Genomic DNA, 19,282 nt, shown 5'->3' with positions numbered 1-19,282 from the left:
TCTATCTATCTATCTATCTATCTATCTATCTAATCTATCTAATCTATCTATCTATCTATCTATCTATCTATCTATCTATCTATCTATCTATCTATCTATCTATCTATCTATCTATCTATCTATCTCTCCAATCTATCTATTGAATTTATTTATCTATTTATTCATCTAATCTGCCCATATATATATATATATATACATATATATTGCTTGCCAATAAACTTTGTTAATTTCAAAACTCTACACTGTCATATCGCCGCTAGTTGCAAACCGATGCGTTGTGGGTGTCGATATGAAATACACGACGTGATCTGTGCATATGTATAGTTGTTATGAACTCATAAGATGCAACTTTGAAATTATGTTTTAAGATTAATATGTTATTTCCAGTAATTGTGGACGCCTTCATACAGAAGAATTGATTAGGGTCATATTATTAGCTAGGGACAAGCTTTTCTGCCTTATTTATTGAGGCTTTGATGGGGGAACAGTATATTAGTACCTACCTTCTGACCGCGGTAATTACACCTATCACTGTGTGTAGCTTGAAGTGGTGTTGATCATTTGCTCCCAGTAAAATTACGTACTACGGAATCGAGATTCTTTCCACTCGTGCTTATACAAACTAATGGTACACCCCATAACTGACCTTTGACCCGTCTGTACAGGGTACAATGAGTAATGTCCCATGCTTATATAGATGCAAATAAAGACAATAACTCTATGAGTTTTTGCTGAGCAAACAAACCTGCGAGAAAATGGTGGCATGCACTGAGAGAAAGATAGATAAAGACTGTCAGCATAAAGTGAACAGAATTAGAGGAGGGTAGAGGATGTGATAGGACTTCCACAGTCCTCACAATATGTAAACATCAGCTGAGAAGGGCCGAAAGTCAGCTGAGTGCGACATGGCGTATATGTGTGTTCTTTCAGCGGGGCTGTTGCTACCGACAACACGCAAAACGCATCGCGGTGGAGCCATTCTTTCAGCAGAAAAGCGAAATGCTCGAAATTTAGCGGAGTATGACAGAGTGTCGTATATATACATGTGTGTATGTATGTGTGCTTGGAGGTAGTAGTGGGGTGACTGGTTGTGCAGGGGATCGACCGGGAAGGAGAAAGGGACATTCGGAGTGGCCTGCATTGAAGAACGAACTGGTGTGAACTCGGTGAAAAATTCAATACATGAAGTAGGCAGGGTGCTGATGGTGTGGCGAGGAAGGGAAGCGGTAGGAGCAGGCAGAACTACCAAATGGGCTTTGCTTTCGACCTTCCATCCATGTAGGCAGCCGCCTCTAGCACGCGTTTGGTGTCAGCACAAGCAGCAGAGCTTTTTTTCTAAAAAAAGCTCAGAAATGCTTCGAAACAGAGCTCAGAGTTTGGATACAGCCAACTATCACCGCGTTTGCCTCCAACAAATGACATTCAAACCATAAGACTTTCAACAAAAAATCCTAAGAATTCACTGGAGAATGAAACTTCGGACCAAAAATGAAATTGTCTCCATTAATTACACTTGTAGATTATTCATTACCAGATAAAAGTTGGTTGAACAGAGATCTCGCAAAGTTTCCTCAGCAAACTACTTGCATCATTGACAAATCATCTCTTGCACAGGGTTCCGCTTGAAGGTACGATTCCAATATCACCGGATATAAAAATATTGCTAAGCGAGACGAATGAAATTATTAATGTTCAAATATAAGTGATTTCTAAAAAAAAAGAAAAAACCTGAAATTCCATGAATATTTGAATTCTCCTGTAGTGATACAATTCCACTCGGTCACCACTGAGCACTATTAGTCTCCCAATGAAAGCGACATCTACACCAATACCGTTTTACTAAAACTTCTAATTAAGCATTCAGTGCTAGGAAATAAAAGGCACAATTTTAATTGTAATTCAGATGGCAAAAAAAAAGACTGAAAAATGAACTATGTTAGTTTTTGACCGGTAAATGACTAAACTAACGAAAACTGAAATTCCTGGGTTTCCCACTTCTTGGTAAGTCTTCCAAAACAAATGCACTTTCCAAATGTATTTATTTCACCGTTTGATTATAGTCGCTCTTGTTTTGGTCATGTTTCGTTTCTTCAGGAGATGCCATAGTATTCCGGTTCTCATTTTTCCATATGTGTGAGGTATATAGGAACAGCTTGTTTTTATACACTGCCCACATATTTTCGTAGGTCAATCCTAAGTCAATCCCAAGGGCTGAAACACAATTAGATGTCCAGGGAAAATTATTCTCTGTCGTTAACTTGCACTTTTTTTTCTGCTGGAATCGAACTGGTGAAACTCTTTAAGTCCACCAGATGATGTATGATACAAAGTTCAAGATGCGATTTTCGAATCATGGATAATCACTTTTCCATTTCTTAAGTTAATCGACTTTGCTCCTAAAAATGAAAATACAATACACTGTTTTGCAGTATATGATCTATGCCCAAAGAGTACAGTTGCACTCCATCTGTCACATTGCATTCACCAATACTTATGCAGTGCATGTCTTACTCTATTTGTGAATACAAAATATAATAATCTTAGATTTCTGCATTGAGTTGAGATCCCGGAACTATTTCAGATTCCATTACTACCACCATCTTAGACATTTTTAGGGAAAGCTGTTAAAAAAACCGCAAAAGTTCATTTTGCAATTCTATAACTTAACATAAAATTCCATAAAGCATATCTAGTAAAATCAATTTTATGCCACAATATACGGTAGCTGTTACATATGATTTAGTAAAGAAACTTTAAACCTGATTTGTTTAAGACCGAGAATTTTGCCACTAAATTTAATTCAGTGAAAAAATGTGAGAAATCTTCTGATGAAAGAATATTTTCAAATATTTGATGTCGCAATGATAACGAAACTGTGGTGAAATATCATTTCTTGGTACCTTTTGGCTAATAGTTTTACCAGTGACTTTTTCTACAAAATCCAAGTAATGTTCAGAACTATTTAATAACTTAATAAATTGATGCGTTACAGTTACAAACAACACCGACTGCATCTAGCTAATATCAGATCAGTGAGTACTTTTTTTTTTGTGGATCAAGAGTATTTAAGAGATTATTCATTAGTAAATCGGTTATTAAAGGCAGAACCCTCAAATTAATCTTGTGATCTGTGTACACCTCATTTCTAAACAATAAGCCTGACTGCATAACTAAATTTATGATTCCTATGGAAACATTCTAAGTATAATCTATAACCAATATGGCAAGCAAGCACATATTTATAAGGGAATGTGTATAAGTATTTGTATAAGAGCTATGTAAAGGATATCTCACATGAATCCTCACAGTACACTTCCCGAACATATCTCTTTTCTGTGTTGGCTATATAATAAGGGTCCCAAGATAAATGCTGAAGGGTTTTACTCAAAAAACGAGCATGAAATGTTTGCTAACAATAGGTTAAAAAAAAATATCATACAGCGAGAACGTGGACAGTTTTGAAATGATGAATGATATATGAAGTCACACAAGGATACGATATAGCTGTTGTGACAAACTGTTAGGGGATGGTTCATAATGCATCAGTAAAAGCCACCTTCATTACACTTCCCTCTGAAATTTAATGCTCATACCACTATTACTTACAGCTCTTCTTCTTTTGCCATGTACCACACTACATGTCTGATTTTTAGGGCGCTAAATTTCACAATACCTGACATTTTGAATAAGTTACGAGACTCCGCCTACCTACGTGAACCTGAGCACGGCAACTATACCGCACTAATGAGATAGTGTATTTTCCAAAGTTTTGTCAACCAAAATATGGATTAGACGGAGTTGCTTTCATGGATGAAATCGTGAGTCTTCCAAAGAAAGAACGATATATTCAGTGTATAGGTGCGCCATTATCACAAAACACTGTATATTTTCACGAAAATGAATAAGAATTCGATACATTTCAGATTAATAAAGTATTAGTCCTCTTGGCCATTTGGCCATCTGCTGAATCCTTTGACTGAAGCAGACATTTGCATGTTTTAACGCTAGAAACATACAAACAAGCAACTTTCAAGGATGCGTTAAGATGCAGCTGTATAGAATAGAAGAAAGAGTACAAGCAATGTCTTATTAAAAGTATAAATCAAAGTTTCTTTAAGGATGAGGAGTTGGAAAAATGAGAAATGGAAATGATATGAAGAATGGTGTTCTATCATGTTCATATATGGTACCCGTGTAAGTAACAAGTTACTAGATAAAACGGTTAGCTACAACTATTGAAAAGTTTCAATGCAAGCATGGAGTTAAACCATAAGGATGGGAAGTAAAGACTGAACTATACATATATATATTGGGAATATATACAATAGGAAAAAAGGTTTAAGCATATTGACAATCCTCAGAAATGGATATAACGGGACAAGTGGAGAGTGTAAGCTGTCCGATTAATATCCACTCACTCTGGATCGAGACCCGAGTTGGAGCTGGCAACGGCGTTATCACACATACACGCATATATATGATATATGGTGGGATATATACAATAGAAGAAAACGCTTTTCAAAACACAATCTTTAAAATTAAAGTGTAAGGGACAAAAGGAGAGGTGTAAGCTGCATCAATCCCCTCCATAGTGAGCTATGGCTGAGACCAGAGCCACCAACGGTAAGAAACACACACCTCATGTAATTACTGCTCCTTTTCGAGATACAGCCATTATCCACGGTACCGACGGTATATGTATGATGCTCTCCCCACCCCCTCTCCAACTATTCGCTGCTGCTCCAACAACCTATAAAAATATCATTTTACTTATGTTTGTTCCGACGACATACCGACAAAGTGACACACACTACTAGACAACGACATCCATATGAGGCACATACGCCCGTACACATACACAAACATTCAAACTACCCGAAAGTATACATTTAGTAAAAATGCACTGTTTTTAGCCACCACTATAGCTACTCCTTCGAAGCAACAAAAAGCCCCAATCGATTTCAGTCTCATCCCTGCCAACATCATCGTCTCTTCCAGCAGCACTGCCACCACTACTCCTGCTGTCACCATTATCGCAACTTTCCCTACTTTTCTCATTCCAGACATACAATAGCATTATTACAGACAGTTATGTACCAGTAGAATGCACCATCATTAGGTTGCATTGTTGTATTGAATTATAATATCCCAGCGAGTAGTAGCAGTAGTAGAATAGAGTAAAATGGGTTGTGCACAGAAAGCGGTTACTTATTTCCTGATACAACTAGGAAACGAGAACTGATTCAATACTAAGAAAGTATGATTACGGAACAAATACATCATCCTGCTGGTCTTAGAGTGGAAGATAATGAGTTTACTAATCGTAGACCTACATATTATTGCATCATCTTAATGGTTAGACTTACATATTGATCGTATTTGATGATCGAAATAACAAATAGACAATAACTAGGACATTTTGTTTTATCAGAATCAGAATTACTTAATCCCTTCAGACGAGCATCGTCGACATCACTTTCACTGTAATACACTATCGCTCAATTGGAATCATCACGATTAACAAACAATGAACTTATCAACGCCTCTCTTCAAAATAGAAAATATATTCGTTAAGAGATTGAGAATTTATTTCAAAGAGATTTGATAAACACTCCTAACGGTATAAGCTCTTTCCCAGACAATGACGAAATTTTGCAAAATGAAGGGATTAAAGTTAGGAAGAGACCAACTTAAACTATGTTTCCCTTGCTAACAGACGAACAATCTGCTCCGTTTTGGAATTGTGTCTGTACATGTTTGCTAATGTATGCAAACAATATTTTATACTATTTGAAGTTCGCGAAAATATGAGACATCTTTTGTCCTAATTCGCATTTGCAAACTTTTTTTATTTGTCTTCAATGCCATCTTCCACCTATTGTAATGCAACTTTGTCATCTTCCCCAACTATGCTATAAATTTTCAGAAATGAATGGAATAAAGCAAAGGAAGCAAAAACTAATACACATGTGTATGGCTGCCTTTTGCTGCATCATATAGTTAAAGAGGGCAGCCAACGGCATTTACCTAATATATTTAATAATGTGAAGTCATAACAGAGTAACAAACTTCCATGTGATGCACTAAAGAACTGTTGTGCTCCTCCCGATTGTTTTTTTCTATTCATTAAAACTTTCCATATCATGAAAATAATAAGAGAGACATCCTAATCATCCTCATCGGAGACACATTTTTTTTCGGAAATAAAATATTTACTGTTGAATGGATACTTTCAGATATCTTTGCTGGAAAAACCCAATACCAGACATAGTGTCAAATGACCGCTCAATAAAATTAACTCTCCTTTGAGACATCGACTATTGACTTTACATTTTATAAAATCAAGCAAATATAAAGCTGTTACTGTAGTTTACTAACGCAAAGCGTCTATAACCACAAAAGAATGTGTGATAATGCAACGAAACAAATACTCAACTGAATGTAACCTAACCTAATCCATATTAAACTTTCACAAAACAGAATGATCATCCTGGATAAAATATAGTTCGACCACACTAGAACTGAAATACGAAAACAATCAACTAGCAATACACTGAAATCCAGTATCTGCGATTTCAAATTTACTGAATGAACATCGTTATCCGTTAATAAAGTGCACAAAAAAGAATTATCACTTTCCCCTTTATTTTCCCTTCCTACCCATTACACTCTGTACCAATCAATAATTAATAAATCTACAGTACATAACCAAACTTTACATCGCAAACATATCAATCACAAAAATTCAAATCAAAAAACAGCGGGACTATACTCAAAATGACAGGAAAAAGTGGTTCGCTGAAAGTGTGAACATACGCTTTAAAAGTTACTAATTATTAAATACTTTTTCGCCATGACCAAAGCTTACAAAGCACATGGAAATAAAAACTTGTTGAAAAAGATGCCATTTAATTCTTATTCAAGGAGGAAAAAAATTGGAGATTCGGATGCTAAACATTTTATAAGATTCGATTCAAAATATCAAATATGCAAGATCGTGATAATGAACAGTCAGCTGACGAAGTACCCGCAATACAAAGAACAAGCAAAATTTTACAGACAAATCACAAAATTGAGCAGAAATTTAGGAATGAATGTTGAATTTTTAATGGATTTTTGAGATATTACCTTGACTGGTATCAGGAGAATTTGGATATCGACACAATTTTCAGAAGTTTCCGTGCGAAATGAAGTTGTTTAGAGCGTCTGGAAAACAGAAAAAATGTTTTAAAAAATTTCTTATTAAGTGACATTGCTCCAAAATCATTACAATAAAGAAGTACATGCTATTTATAATTCACCTTCACAAAACCTTAAAAAGTTTAGATCATGGCAAAATCCCGCAAATTACCTTCGTATTAAATGTTGAAAAACATGAGAATGTTCGTAGCTGGGAGACTGAATCAACTTCAATAATGTGATATCGTTCCTTATCATGACAGCAATCTTTTGCAAACGTAAGTTGTTCTTTTTAATGCATAAAGACGAAAAAGAACAAGAAAATAAGGCCAACTGCCAACGCAACTCCCTTCGACATCTCGTCACGATAAACGCTATCAAATTTGGCACCGTAAGTGGAACTAAAGCTGGAAATCGTGACGAAGACGATTTCCTGAAAAGTAAATAAATGATTCGCTGGTGAAATAAATAAATTAATTATAGTTATGAAGGCTCTGACCAATAATTCTGATACGAAAAAACTGTTGACCTTTCTGCAGGGAAAAACAAAACCGCAGGCAATGTATCCATTTGAAACTGCCACGGTAGATCGTTTAACGAAACATCAATTCTAAAAAAAAATTTTTTTTTTTTTTTTTAAGAACTTTGGGAGCAATTTCAAGTGCATAAGGGAACGAATGATAAACCATACATGAAAAATTTAATCAATTTAGGAAATGGGTGAAAGTAGTGGGCCACTGAATGATAAACATGAATTACGGAAGCACTTGGTCCATGCCAATTTCCGCCAGAGAAAAACACTACAGCATCCTCAGACGAGTTCTGAAAAAAATATGTCACAACATTTTTAAAATATTAAATACAATAACAACAAGTGCGCCAAGCACTATATTTTTTGAATTATTTAGAATCAATTGACAAGCTTAAAAAGCATTTCCAAGAAGACATCTTCTGAACTAAGTTTATAAAAAAAGAACTTCGTGCGAAATTAAAAACTAGTATAATAAAAGAAGAAAAGAGTCTAATATGCTTACAATATCCCTTCTAAACGATTCTGCAGTAGAATTCGGTAGAATAGACAAATCATCATGTTTCGAAATGTTCGGTTCCTTCTGTGAAGCCTCGGAAATCACGTGCGGTACCAACGAGCCATTGTGAAATGCGCGCAAAAAGTCACGAAAAATATGCCTAAAAATCTTCAGAAAATGTAAACATAAATAACAAAATTACCATATTGACCTTACCATATTTACTGAATACCAGAAGTACTAGGAATGAGATGCAAAATAATAATGGTCAGGTCATTATACACAACAAATTTGAACAGCAAATAAATGTAATGGAGCGTTAGAGGTTATCCTACCTGGAAAACTCGTTTCGCATAAAAAAAGTCATTTCAGTACCAGGGTCTACAATCAGCGCGGCAATCTGTCCATTGTATGGTTTCCTCAATCGCTTTAGTATATAATCACCATACCGACCATCAACACCAACAAACCTGAGTTTTTGACAATACATTCAAAGCTAATTTAAGCTATGTAAGAACCACTGAAACCAACCGACCTTTTAAAAACGTCATAACTAAACTATATTCTTCAAATGTAAGTTCCAACCAGTAAGCATAGATAAGAAACAAAATGCACTAAAAATAAATAACCAAAGCCTAGGGAAAATAAGCTTTTCAACAGAAGAAAATGAAGTGATAACCCACCAACCGTAGAGAATTATTTTTATCACATGAAAGGCCCGTAACCGATGTTGCATCAAACGGGTAAGAAGTAGATGAGGCTGAATCAGAAATACGATTATAAAGGTTCCGAGCAAGCCTATATTTAGCACATTGTTCAGATGTGCCTTGTAACACATCCAGTTTTTGATTTTTTGAAATTAAAAATGCACAGCAATCACTCAACAGTTGCTCTGAAAATACACCTTATTCCTTTTTTCAAGATCTTGTAATTCCGAATTCCTTTAAAATGCAGGCGGTTTTTTGAATATTGACTACAACGAATAAAAACATAAATGTAGTGTGACACGCTGCATCTGCTGATAAAATAATCTGAGCAGAACAAACCTTCACCTAATGCCGAAAGGACGGATAAACAAGGCACATTATGAAACAATGACGAGTAAGTATTATAAAAGAATAATGGAAGTTGACTGCAACTTCCATTTTCCGAAAAATTGATTCCTTTTTTGGAGTGACACTGGAAACAACGAGACGTTAAAGAAGTTTTCTCTGTCATGCAGCATTTTCGAATCTAAAAGTGTTTGCATCTCGAATGAGTCAATCAATGAAACCTTAAAAATCAAAGAAATACATTTCCGGATAAAGAAATGGAAATTCATAAATACCAATGAAGATAAGATACCTCCACAGCACGAACATCCATTTTCTGGCATTTATGATTACTTACTGCAATTATTCGATTACTTTCATTAAGCAATGCATCAAGTTTGTATGATCTAGATTTCATTTGATTTGTTAAGTTTGCACCACATGCGTAATATTCCATAATGGTCTAAAAAAGATCATGAAGAACGGCTCAATTAATACTTCTCGAACTAGTAACATCCCACTCCGATTACAGCATAGTTGTCAAACTGAAGAACCAGGTAGAATCCGGGAACAAAATATTGCTAATAATAACAAACTTATCCTCCAAAACTCTTTTCTTTTTGTTTCTATCCTTTTTTTTTCGTTTAATTGAAAAAAAAGGAGTTATTATCAATTCATAAATCATTAGCACGGGGCCAAGAAATAAGAAATCAATACCTTCCTTTTCAGATCAAAACATACAGTGTTTTGATGAAATGATGTTTTGCAAGTAATAACAGATTTGAAACTCACAACAAAGGTTTTAATAATACTTCTTCAAGATTCATTAAATTTCAAATACCTGTCTCATCACTGAAATTGCCCAGCTATGAGGGTAAAGTACCTGACGATCTACAAACATCACAACTGTTGCATGATGTTGCAAAATTGATAACAACTCTTCACTTTTTGCAATACCATTCATTTCTGAAACAAGAAACTTTGAAAAATGACCACCTCGAGTTCTCTAAGTTTGAAACAAAAGTGTAACGATAGATCATAACCTGGACTAATCCACTGAAGGCTATTTGATTTACGCACTTGGTTTTTGATCCAGTCGAAAATTTTATAAGCAGTCATATTTGATCCATTATAGTTGAAAGTAAAGTTCCAGGATCTCAGCTGAATCCACACCCTCGGTGACGAATTTAAGCTCATTGCTAAGCTCGAATTTGTCACAATGGCGAAACCAACCTTATCGAGCAAATTCTCTGCAAACATTCCATTAATGTTACGTGTAAAAATGTGCAGTTCCAACACAACTCTTTCTGTAACTAAGCATCAGATATGAAAAATACGGATATTCAAATCGGTACCAAGGAACTCTACTAAAGGAAAAATTCATCAGAATAAATTGGGGTTTTTCTTAATAAAACTTTCATACTCAAATTCATGAAACTCGAAAGAAAATGGAACCTGATTTCAAAATAGTCAGAAAGAGGCAATCGGTTTTAATCATGAGGAAAAAGAACCAAAATTTAGGAAATCTGCACGGAGTTACAAATCAGTAAAAATCTAGAGATAATTTTTCCCTGACAGAAGGAAACATACGACGTTGGAAAACAATTAATGCTGCTTTAATATACTGCTGAAATTCATATGATACAGCAAATGCGACCTGAAAGAAAAGTATGAGAGTTCTTACAAATTTACTATAAAAAAGGAGATGAAAGTTTAAAATTTTGAAAAAATTGACCTCTGCATGGAAAAATGCAATGACTGCATCATCAAATTCGTCAAGAAAGCTATTCACAGCGACCGGACTTATAAGTCGACGAATAGGGTTTCGCAAATGTGATATCCATCTAAAATAATAAATATTCGAACAGTTTCGCATAGCAGAAGATTACAGCAAACGAAAATGATAGAGGTTAAAATTTTTTTACCTGTATATATAATCTGGTGCCAGTAAACCAGTATACATCAAATTTTGCTTTCCGATATAAGCAACAATAACTGGATATGTGTAGGTTTTGTGAGATTTTCTGCATTCCCCATGGGGAAAAAAACAATTAACTGCTGCGAATGATATCTATACAAAAATATTAAGAAATTTTCATAGAGTGATAAAATTTTTAAGTTCAAATTTTTTTCCCGAAAATTTTTTCAAAGGAATAAATTAGACACTAGTTTTTAATATGCAAAATAATGATTAAATATTTAATGACCGAACAGATCTGCCAACCCTATTTCTAAGACTAAAAAAAAAAACAAAAAAAAAAAAAAAAAAACAAATAAAAAGTGATAACTGTGCCGAACTGACATAGTAAAAAGCTTTTCTTGATGTAACTCTCTTAATTCAACTCCCTTAATTTGATGTAACTCTCTTAATTCACATTCCCAGCAAAGAAAAAGTTAACAGCAATGTTGCAAAGTTCGGTTGCTTTACAACATGTAAATAAGGAAATATTACGAGTAACAAAAAAGCTAACATCAGAAGACGCGCTTAAACTTCTTGCAACTTTCTCGAAAACTACGCGTGTTTTGATGCATCTTCTGCTCCACGGTGCATAATACATAACAACAACAATTTCAGATTTATATAACAGATGCTGTGGTTCGGCATCATTACCAGTATAATAATCAACAAGATATTTCTTCGAACTGGGTGGAAAAAACGGTCTTGGTGGAAATGATTCTCGCTGACTTAACTGACCATTCGAATTACTAAAACGCTAACAGAAAAAAAGTTAAGACTGTAGATGATTTTTCAATACTTAATGAGAGAGATTTAAGGCATACCAGAAGGCATCGAAATTCAGTAATAGTATAGACAATACAAGCGATGAAAGGAGTGAGCGCATATTCAAATTATCAATAAATTTTCTGCAAAACTTTCCTGCCCATTTGTCACATCCCAAACCTATAAATCCTATACGCTGTTACTAATTTTATTTTATTCACTAGACAAAACTTGAGAAAAAACAACTATTTTCAAGTTAATGTCCACCTTTAGCAATACTTTTCTGCGTAACCAAATCACTGTTGCAATTAGCACTGTCTGAAAAATGATAACCGTTTTTATGCAACACTTAAAGTACCGTTGAAAATCTCTCCAAATTCTCAGCACTTTGATGACCAGTTTTTTATGAATGCAAAACGACCAAGTTAAAGACTTAAAATGGTCAAAAAATTATCAATTATGATTAACATAATGATTTAACAAGTTAGGAAATAAGGAAGGAGTACCACCTGAAATACAAATACATTCACCAGGGTTGCACGGCATTGGATGTCATATCCATCAGTGTCTTAACCAATTCAGTGACATCCGTAAAGTTTCTGCAATTATAATGATCAGTTCCATTATGTCTAACCGTTGTCAGTTTTGAATCAGCAAAAAGATGACAAAAGGAAAGCTTATGCATCATTTATTCCATATTTAAATATAATGTATATTGTTTCTTCACTGCAACAATTCGAAACATTATCCTCACATGCATAATCTAGCCCAAGACTCATAACGCTCCATTTTACTCATATATTAGTCAATAGCGTGGTTATCTGAACTATCTAAATTTTTAAAACTTTTTATTATCTATGATTAAACACTCTCATCAATTTCTCCATAGCTATTTAAACACTTGAAGCCCAACCATTAACATGAAATTAGTTTGTGATTTCGCCTAAAGTACATAGTTCATAAAAATGACGACTACTGACTCTCCTAATTATCCCGAGGGATTTATTTAAAATTCCATGCATTACAAACGTGAACAATCAGCAAGAAACAACTTCACTGCACCACATGTAATAAAACTATGTGATGAACAACTGTACTACCTCCGACACCACGAACACCATATATCTCCATTTAATAACATGGCCCCCAAATGCAATTGCTATCTCCACATTACTTCTTAGTACCGCTTCACTTTGCATTTCTTAGACGTACGTTATTGTCCCTACCCGTCAGATCTCTTTATGAATTTCATGTCCAAATTTTAGTCCCGTATCCAATTACCATCCTGAATTGCAGTTAGTGTTAAACAGATCGATCAAGTATAAAACTTTTGATAATGCTCTCTATTACAAATTTTTGTTTGGACTTCTCACAGCCACTTAAACTCCTTGATCGTTTCTTTATTTGATGTAAAATGTCATATTCTTAATTTCGCGTGTCTTAAATAGTCTTCATATTATAGTAATGTATCACTATACTTTACTATAATACGAAAGTAAGAAATGACAATAGAGGCGAACTTGAAAGATTACTGAATAGGGATATCCTTCACTTTTATTTTGATTCTAATTTTCAATTACAGTTCCAGTCGTACGAATATATATCTAGTGCCTAATGAAAAGTACCGTCCATTTCTCTATCTACTCCAGTAGTTCAGTGAATTCATATTTTTTAAATGAATCCCAAGTCTTCTAGAGCGTTCTGGCCTTCGAAAACTGTAATATTTGACATTGTGAGTATTGGGCGTTTTCCAATAGTAAACGGTGTAAATTCTTCCTCAAAAATTGCTACTTTAAAGCATAACCGAAGTAAATTGTAAATAAGTATACCGAGTAAACAAATTAATGCTTGAAAAAGAAGCATCACGAAGGATATGGATTGAAAGGATGATTAAATACAAATAAGAAAAATGAGTATAAATGAGCAGAAACAAGCGGACTTGTTTTGTGCAAAGTTCATTAAAGGATCAGTAAAGAGGCTATAAGAATAATACGTTGGAAAAGTAACAGTCAGAAGACAGCATTTTATTATTCAAAAAAAATTTTCCGCTAAAGTAGAGATACATGATCACATGATTGGCATCATCCTTTTTTTTTTTGCAAATCTTATCCCATTTTTTCACAAAACTTCATAAAGACAGTTCTTCTTTCCATCAACTTGATATTAACATCGTCCATCCACAGTGCTATACACCTCAGAATTATAATGAAACACTTCAAGTTAACGTCAGTTTAATCCTTTTTGATATATGATTTATGAATTTATTACAGAACTTATTGGCACAGAGGAAATTCATTTGAATAACTGTAAAAGAAATGACAGCATTATAAGCTTAAAATACATTAAAATGTAACCCTGTATTAATCACCACTTTTTGTCACAATCATTACCAGAACTAAGCGTCTGATACACAAGATGATAAAGGACGACGGAAATATCGAAGTTATTGATTGCTCTAGTGACTTCACTATAAATCACGACAGTAACAGGATCAGCCACTAAATAAGACAACTGGATAACTTCCTGCACGTCTTAAATTAGATCATCTAAAGGTCGAAACCAAACCTCGAGTCGTCTTACATTTTATCCACAACCATATTTAAAGAATTTTCATGCTTCCAGTAACATTCTGCACTAATTAATGATGTACATTTTTATCTTACAGACATATATCATTGGCTAGCAATATTCGGTTCTATGAATTTCAGAACTCATTAAACAGCGGTCACAAAGTGAAAACTCCAACAATGATTCCGATGATGCCAAAAAATTCTAGTCACTGAACAAGCATGCAGTCGTATTAACTAGGATTTCGACAATTTGTCAACTCAACAATTAGCGCGTATCATAAGCATAACGCGATTATTCATGAACATATGACATCACACAATGCAGATCAATCCATGACGGATGACTTTGCTACAAAATCACTGTATTGGTAATAACTGTAACTTTTCTGAATTTGATATACACTACAAATAAAACTACATGGGCCAGAATAACTGAATCAACAAATGTGGTCGGGTTGAATGTTCGTACAAGGTCATGCAGAGTTCGCAATTTGTTTTCCAGGTTAAAATCCTGGTTCATTAATATAAACTGTTTCTGAAATAAAGTTGCAATGCAGAAAATATCCCAAATTGTTTCGTCAAACAAAAAATTTACCGTAAAAAAAATGCGTGAGGACTTACGTCAAGGACGAAACCATTTTGGTACAAATAGTCGGATAATTTTGCATCTTCACGAGTAATAGAGGGCATGTATTCTTGCTGGAAATCACGTCGCCAATAGTCTTTAGGCCACTTATTCCTGCGGTAAAATCACTGTGAAACATTCGAAGAGAACTTCGCATAAAAACATCAATAAAATATAACTTACTTCAAATTGATGGTGGTATAATGATAAAGGTAAAGATCTGCTCGGATAAATTTTGGGAGCTTCTCTTCAAAAGGATACTTTTTCATGAGGTAAGTAACTGAAAAACTTTTTATTGGTCCTAATAAAATCGCAGTTCATAATATCTAACGAAGTACGAGAAAATATGATAGACCGAAAACTATACATAAAACTATAACCAATAACTTTAATTTTAATTTGTACTCTATACTCGATTGTGTTTTTTTTCAAATTAAAACAAAAAAAAAATACTTCACCTTCTGAATTATTTCGTAACAAGTGATAAGTAAGAGAAAGAAAGAATGCATTATTATGATACGTTCCTAAAGCAGCAAACCACATTTGCCAGTCCAAACGTGGTTGATGCGGCACTATAAAAGAAAACTGTCATCATCTGTTTGTTACGCAAATTGTGAGCTGTAATAACTCATAATTAAGATCGTATTTGAAAGTTTTCACAGCAAAATCAATGTCAGTATTAGGCTTTTAGAATATCCGTTTTACAATTCAAACAGAAAACAATACCTGACTTCAAGAAGCAAAGAACTATATTACTAAAAAATCATATAAATCTCTCACATACGAATCGTGGTCTTTCGTTGAGTTTTCCAGGCTTTGAATAGAAATCAAACATAGTCCAAGGGCCATTCAGTTCGTAAGAACCTTCTAAGATTATTTCCGGTCGACCGGATAAACCGGTCATCCTGCAATTCCATTTCATTTAAAGTTTTCTCATAACTAAACGAAAAATGATATAAAATGCTTTTGATTAAAATCAACTGAGAAAGGCGGCTCACTTTCTAAATAATCCGTATGAATGAGTCAGTTCGTAAAACTCCGAATAATGATGCATATACTTTACAACAGTAGGAATTTGTGCTTGTCCCCGATTACTTATAACAACAAATGATACCTGAATCCATAGGTATTGAAATAATAAAACTGCCATATTATGAGACTACTAATGCTAAAAATAATAATAAGTAATAACATATAGAATCTTGTATGCCTGAGAAAAAATCACAACTGCTTTTGAAACTTCAAAATATAGAGACCACAAAATTTTTGATGAGTTTTCAATGTATATCCCAGTAAAATGATTGAAATGTAGAACGTACGGTACTGATTGAAAAGAAGAAACTCGCAATGATGATTACATAAACCAGATGGAGTAATGAACGTAACTTTGATTCATGAATTTCAGTGAAGTACCTGAGTTTCAGGAAATTTAGAAATGATTATCAGTTTATGTAATTATGCTTGATGACAGAATTCAAGATAACCTACCGCAGTATTGCGGCAATAACTTCAGCAAGGAAGCCAATAACTCCGATATGTAATAACCAAACAGTCGACTCTTCAACAAATTCGTCAAACTGTTGCATAGTGAATCCTAAAAAGCTCTAGATTTTCAGTAATTTTACCTAAGAGTTTATATTACCATAGCATGATAAAATTCGTTAATTTTATACAAAAAATAAAAAAAAACAAAGACTCACCAATTGAAGACGTTATTTTAAAACCATCAATATCAATATTAAAATAGTAGACGAAAAAATATAAAGTTGATGCTATCAAAACAGCTGACATTATTGTTCCTAAATGTGTCGATAAACGTTGAAATCGTGGGTATATGCCCTTTGTAGCTGAAAACTGAGCTTATAAGCAAATATAAAACAATAATTGAAGAACAAAAATAATTAACAAACAAAATAACATCTTTTACTTATCCAAACCATTCTATTCATATCAGTGATTCGAATGACCTAATTATGACATTCGAATTTGGAGACACATTTTAAAAACTATTATAATGCTGAAAATTATACCAATTCGTGGCTATTATTGTTCATTATCAACTTTATATCGAAACTATGGAAATCAAATACTTACAAAATTTGAATTCGTCTGAATCTACCAATACTGCTACACATTCGACTGATATAAGAAGGTTGAAGAAGTTGTAGTTACCCGTTGCCATAATCAAACTCATAAGTAAGATCTTTAAAGCAAAAAAATTTCTTATGGAAATTAAATTAAATAAATGGCAGAAAATTTATCTAAGCAAACCTGAGGACCGAATGAAAAATATCGTGCATATTTGAATGGTAATAAAAACAAAGGAGGTAAAATAATTTCAATATAGAGTGTGAGAGCAGTTGACAAATGCTTGAACCATTTTGGGGCCATATGAACATAGTAAGAAATCCATGTGGGCACACATTGACATTCGAAATGTACGTCCAATGCTATGAATATCTCTGAATTATTTCTCGCACTTGTTTCCACTTGAACAAAAAGTATTTTCACGAAACATACCTGCGAGATTCCACCAAAGAGGACAACGGCTAGTGAGTTTTACGACACCTGATGCATACATAAGTCGGAACAGCAACCAGCGCATCAGGTACAACGAAATGTTATCTGCTGGTGAAGGTCCCACGAAAGGTAACGGTGCTATGAGAATACATATTGCTCCAGACTCAATAAGAAGACTGTCCCATTGGAATTGGAGAAATACATCGCCAACCTGTAGAATCTATACAGAATTTTGATTGTTCAGGATGAATCACTGATGCGAATTAATTATTATAAAATCCGAGTAAAATGAATTGACATGCGTAATTCTTAACTGTAAACAAATCTATTGTGAAAGTAATACATTGACACTTCTTTAATGTAAGTTAAATATTAACCTGAACTGCAGTAGAATAAACAACAAATAAAAGAAGATATGAGATGGTATTACGCGCTAACTCGAACATTATGGAGAGGGAAGCAACCGCTATTCCGAACAGAACAACAATTTGTAAAGCATAGGATGGTGCTATGCAGAAGAAATTTATCACAATTGGCAAAATATTTACACCATTTCGGTATGACTGACATGATGATTTGTCTGAAAAGCATATATTGCTTTCAAATTACCTTTCTTGGATCATCTGAACTTGATTTAGCATACGTGAAGATTTTAGTTGCTCCAAGTATTAAGCCAAAACCACAAAGAACGCAGCTTAAGAGAATAACAGTGCACTTCAACGATATACAAGGATGAAAGAATTTTTCGTTCTTATGGATTTGTATTGTTGTTAAGCTTATGTTTTTTTTGTTGAGTTTCCGGTTCTTTTCATCATGTTTGGTGGGTAAAAGTTTACGTCGAGGCTCAAGCTACTTACTGCTAATATAATTCTAGTTGGTATTATGTTGAAGATGAGAGGTGATGGCCTATACTGTACTAGTAGATCTTTGAGAATGTGAAAAAATGCAGTCATCTAGCAAAATTATTATGGCTTGTATAGAAAGTAATATTTCTGAGAAAAAAAGAGGACTAGCAATTAGTGTCACCAGTAAACAAATTACAATGAATCAGTCCTTTCTATCCATAAACAAGAAGGAAAACATGCTTTTGAAGGTGATAACTGAAGAGAATATAATTAGATTAATAACTTATTTTCATGCTATGCAACATACAGTAATAAATCAGTTACAATGAATTTTGGAAGACAACCAGAATAAAAGTTCCGACAGCTAAACTTTCCTCCAAGAAAAACTTGCAACCTTAATAAAAACCTACCACAAGAAAGTTTCGATGCCACTGGAATCAGTCCTTTCTCTCCATAAAGCCCTAGAAAATTTTACAAATTTACAACTTAGAGGGAAGCTTCAAAAAATAAAATGAAGTAACTTTTCTTTCGTGGGAGATGAACAGAAAAAAGAAGTCAAAAGTTCCTCAATAACTTTTGAAAAAAGCGACGAAATAGAGTGCAGAAATTATTCCCAAGAAGCTGCACAAACTTATACCTGGTATCTGCCAATAGAGAGAAGCCAATGCCGCCAAATAAATGAATGAATGACCAATCAGTATGATATCCTTCACTACTTTACTCTTCATTTTCGGATTTTGAACTTATACCTAAAATAATGGG

General features: G+C 34.0%; 4 protein-coding genes across 6 annotated transcripts; 2 read left to right on the top strand and 2 right to left on the bottom strand.

Moving 5' to 3' along the window:
• Positions 1–905: 905 nt before the first annotated feature.
• Bm10954 (Uncharacterized protein) lies at positions 906–1,626 on the top strand (the record flags this gene model as incomplete). The annotated part of the gene is made up of 3 exons (XM_043073549.1): positions 906–1,018; positions 1,097–1,278; positions 1,520–1,626. 3 exons carry the CDS (start codon positions 906–908, stop codon positions 1,624–1,626), a joined length of 402 nt encoding a protein of 133 aa, XP_042929483.1.
• Positions 1,627–4,639: 3,013 nt separating this feature from the next.
• Bm10953 (Uncharacterized protein) lies at positions 4,640–5,031 on the bottom strand (the record flags this gene model as incomplete). The annotated part of the gene is made up of 2 exons (XM_043073548.1): positions 4,640–4,750; positions 4,918–5,031. The coding sequence occupies 2 exons, from the start codon at positions 5,029–5,031 to the stop codon at positions 4,640–4,642; spliced, it is 225 nt and encodes a 74-aa protein (XP_042929482.1).
• Positions 5,032–7,139: 2,108 nt separating this feature from the next.
• Bm5010 (Uncharacterized protein) lies at positions 7,140–19,248 on the bottom strand (the record flags this gene model as incomplete). 3 transcript variants are annotated; one of them, XM_001899472.2, is made up of 18 exons in its annotated part: positions 7,140–7,206; positions 7,352–7,612; positions 7,709–7,789; positions 7,871–8,001; positions 8,214–8,367; positions 8,543–8,677; positions 8,895–9,099; positions 9,254–9,440; positions 9,552–9,701; positions 10,080–10,204; positions 10,282–10,488; positions 10,829–10,895; positions 10,974–11,082; positions 11,164–11,309; positions 11,710–11,944; positions 12,020–12,140; positions 12,228–12,278; positions 12,470–12,506. In XM_001899472.2, 18 exons carry the CDS (start codon positions 12,504–12,506, stop codon positions 7,140–7,142), a joined length of 2,469 nt encoding a protein of 822 aa, XP_001899507.2. The 3 variants fall into 3 exon arrangements, with proteins under 3 accessions (XP_001899507.2, XP_042929480.1, XP_042929479.1); XM_043073546.1 differs by having other exon boundaries at positions 9,254–9,386; XM_043073545.1 differs by lacking the exons at positions 7,140–7,206; positions 7,352–7,612; positions 7,709–7,789; ... (13 more) ...; positions 12,228–12,278; positions 12,470–12,506 and adding exons at positions 14,880–15,065; positions 15,152–15,269; positions 15,339–15,435; ... (10 more) ...; positions 18,931–18,981; positions 19,158–19,248.
• On the top strand, positions 7,475–7,627 carry Bm14288 (Uncharacterized protein; the record flags this gene model as incomplete). Its single annotated transcript, XM_043073547.1, has 1 exon — positions 7,475–7,627. One exon carries the CDS (start codon positions 7,475–7,477, stop codon positions 7,625–7,627), a length of 153 nt encoding a protein of 50 aa, XP_042929481.1.
• Positions 19,249–19,282: the final 34 nt, after the last annotated feature.

The sequence above is a fragment of the Brugia malayi genome (assembly GCF_000002995.4).
Source record: "Brugia malayi strain FR3 genome assembly, contig: Bm_v4_ChrX_scaffold_001, whole genome shotgun sequence".
In the NCBI taxonomy this organism is placed as follows: domain Eukaryota; kingdom Metazoa; phylum Nematoda; class Chromadorea; order Rhabditida; family Onchocercidae; genus Brugia; species Brugia malayi.
Note: the sequence above shows the minus strand (reverse complement) of the source record. Positions and strands in the feature narration are given on the sequence as shown.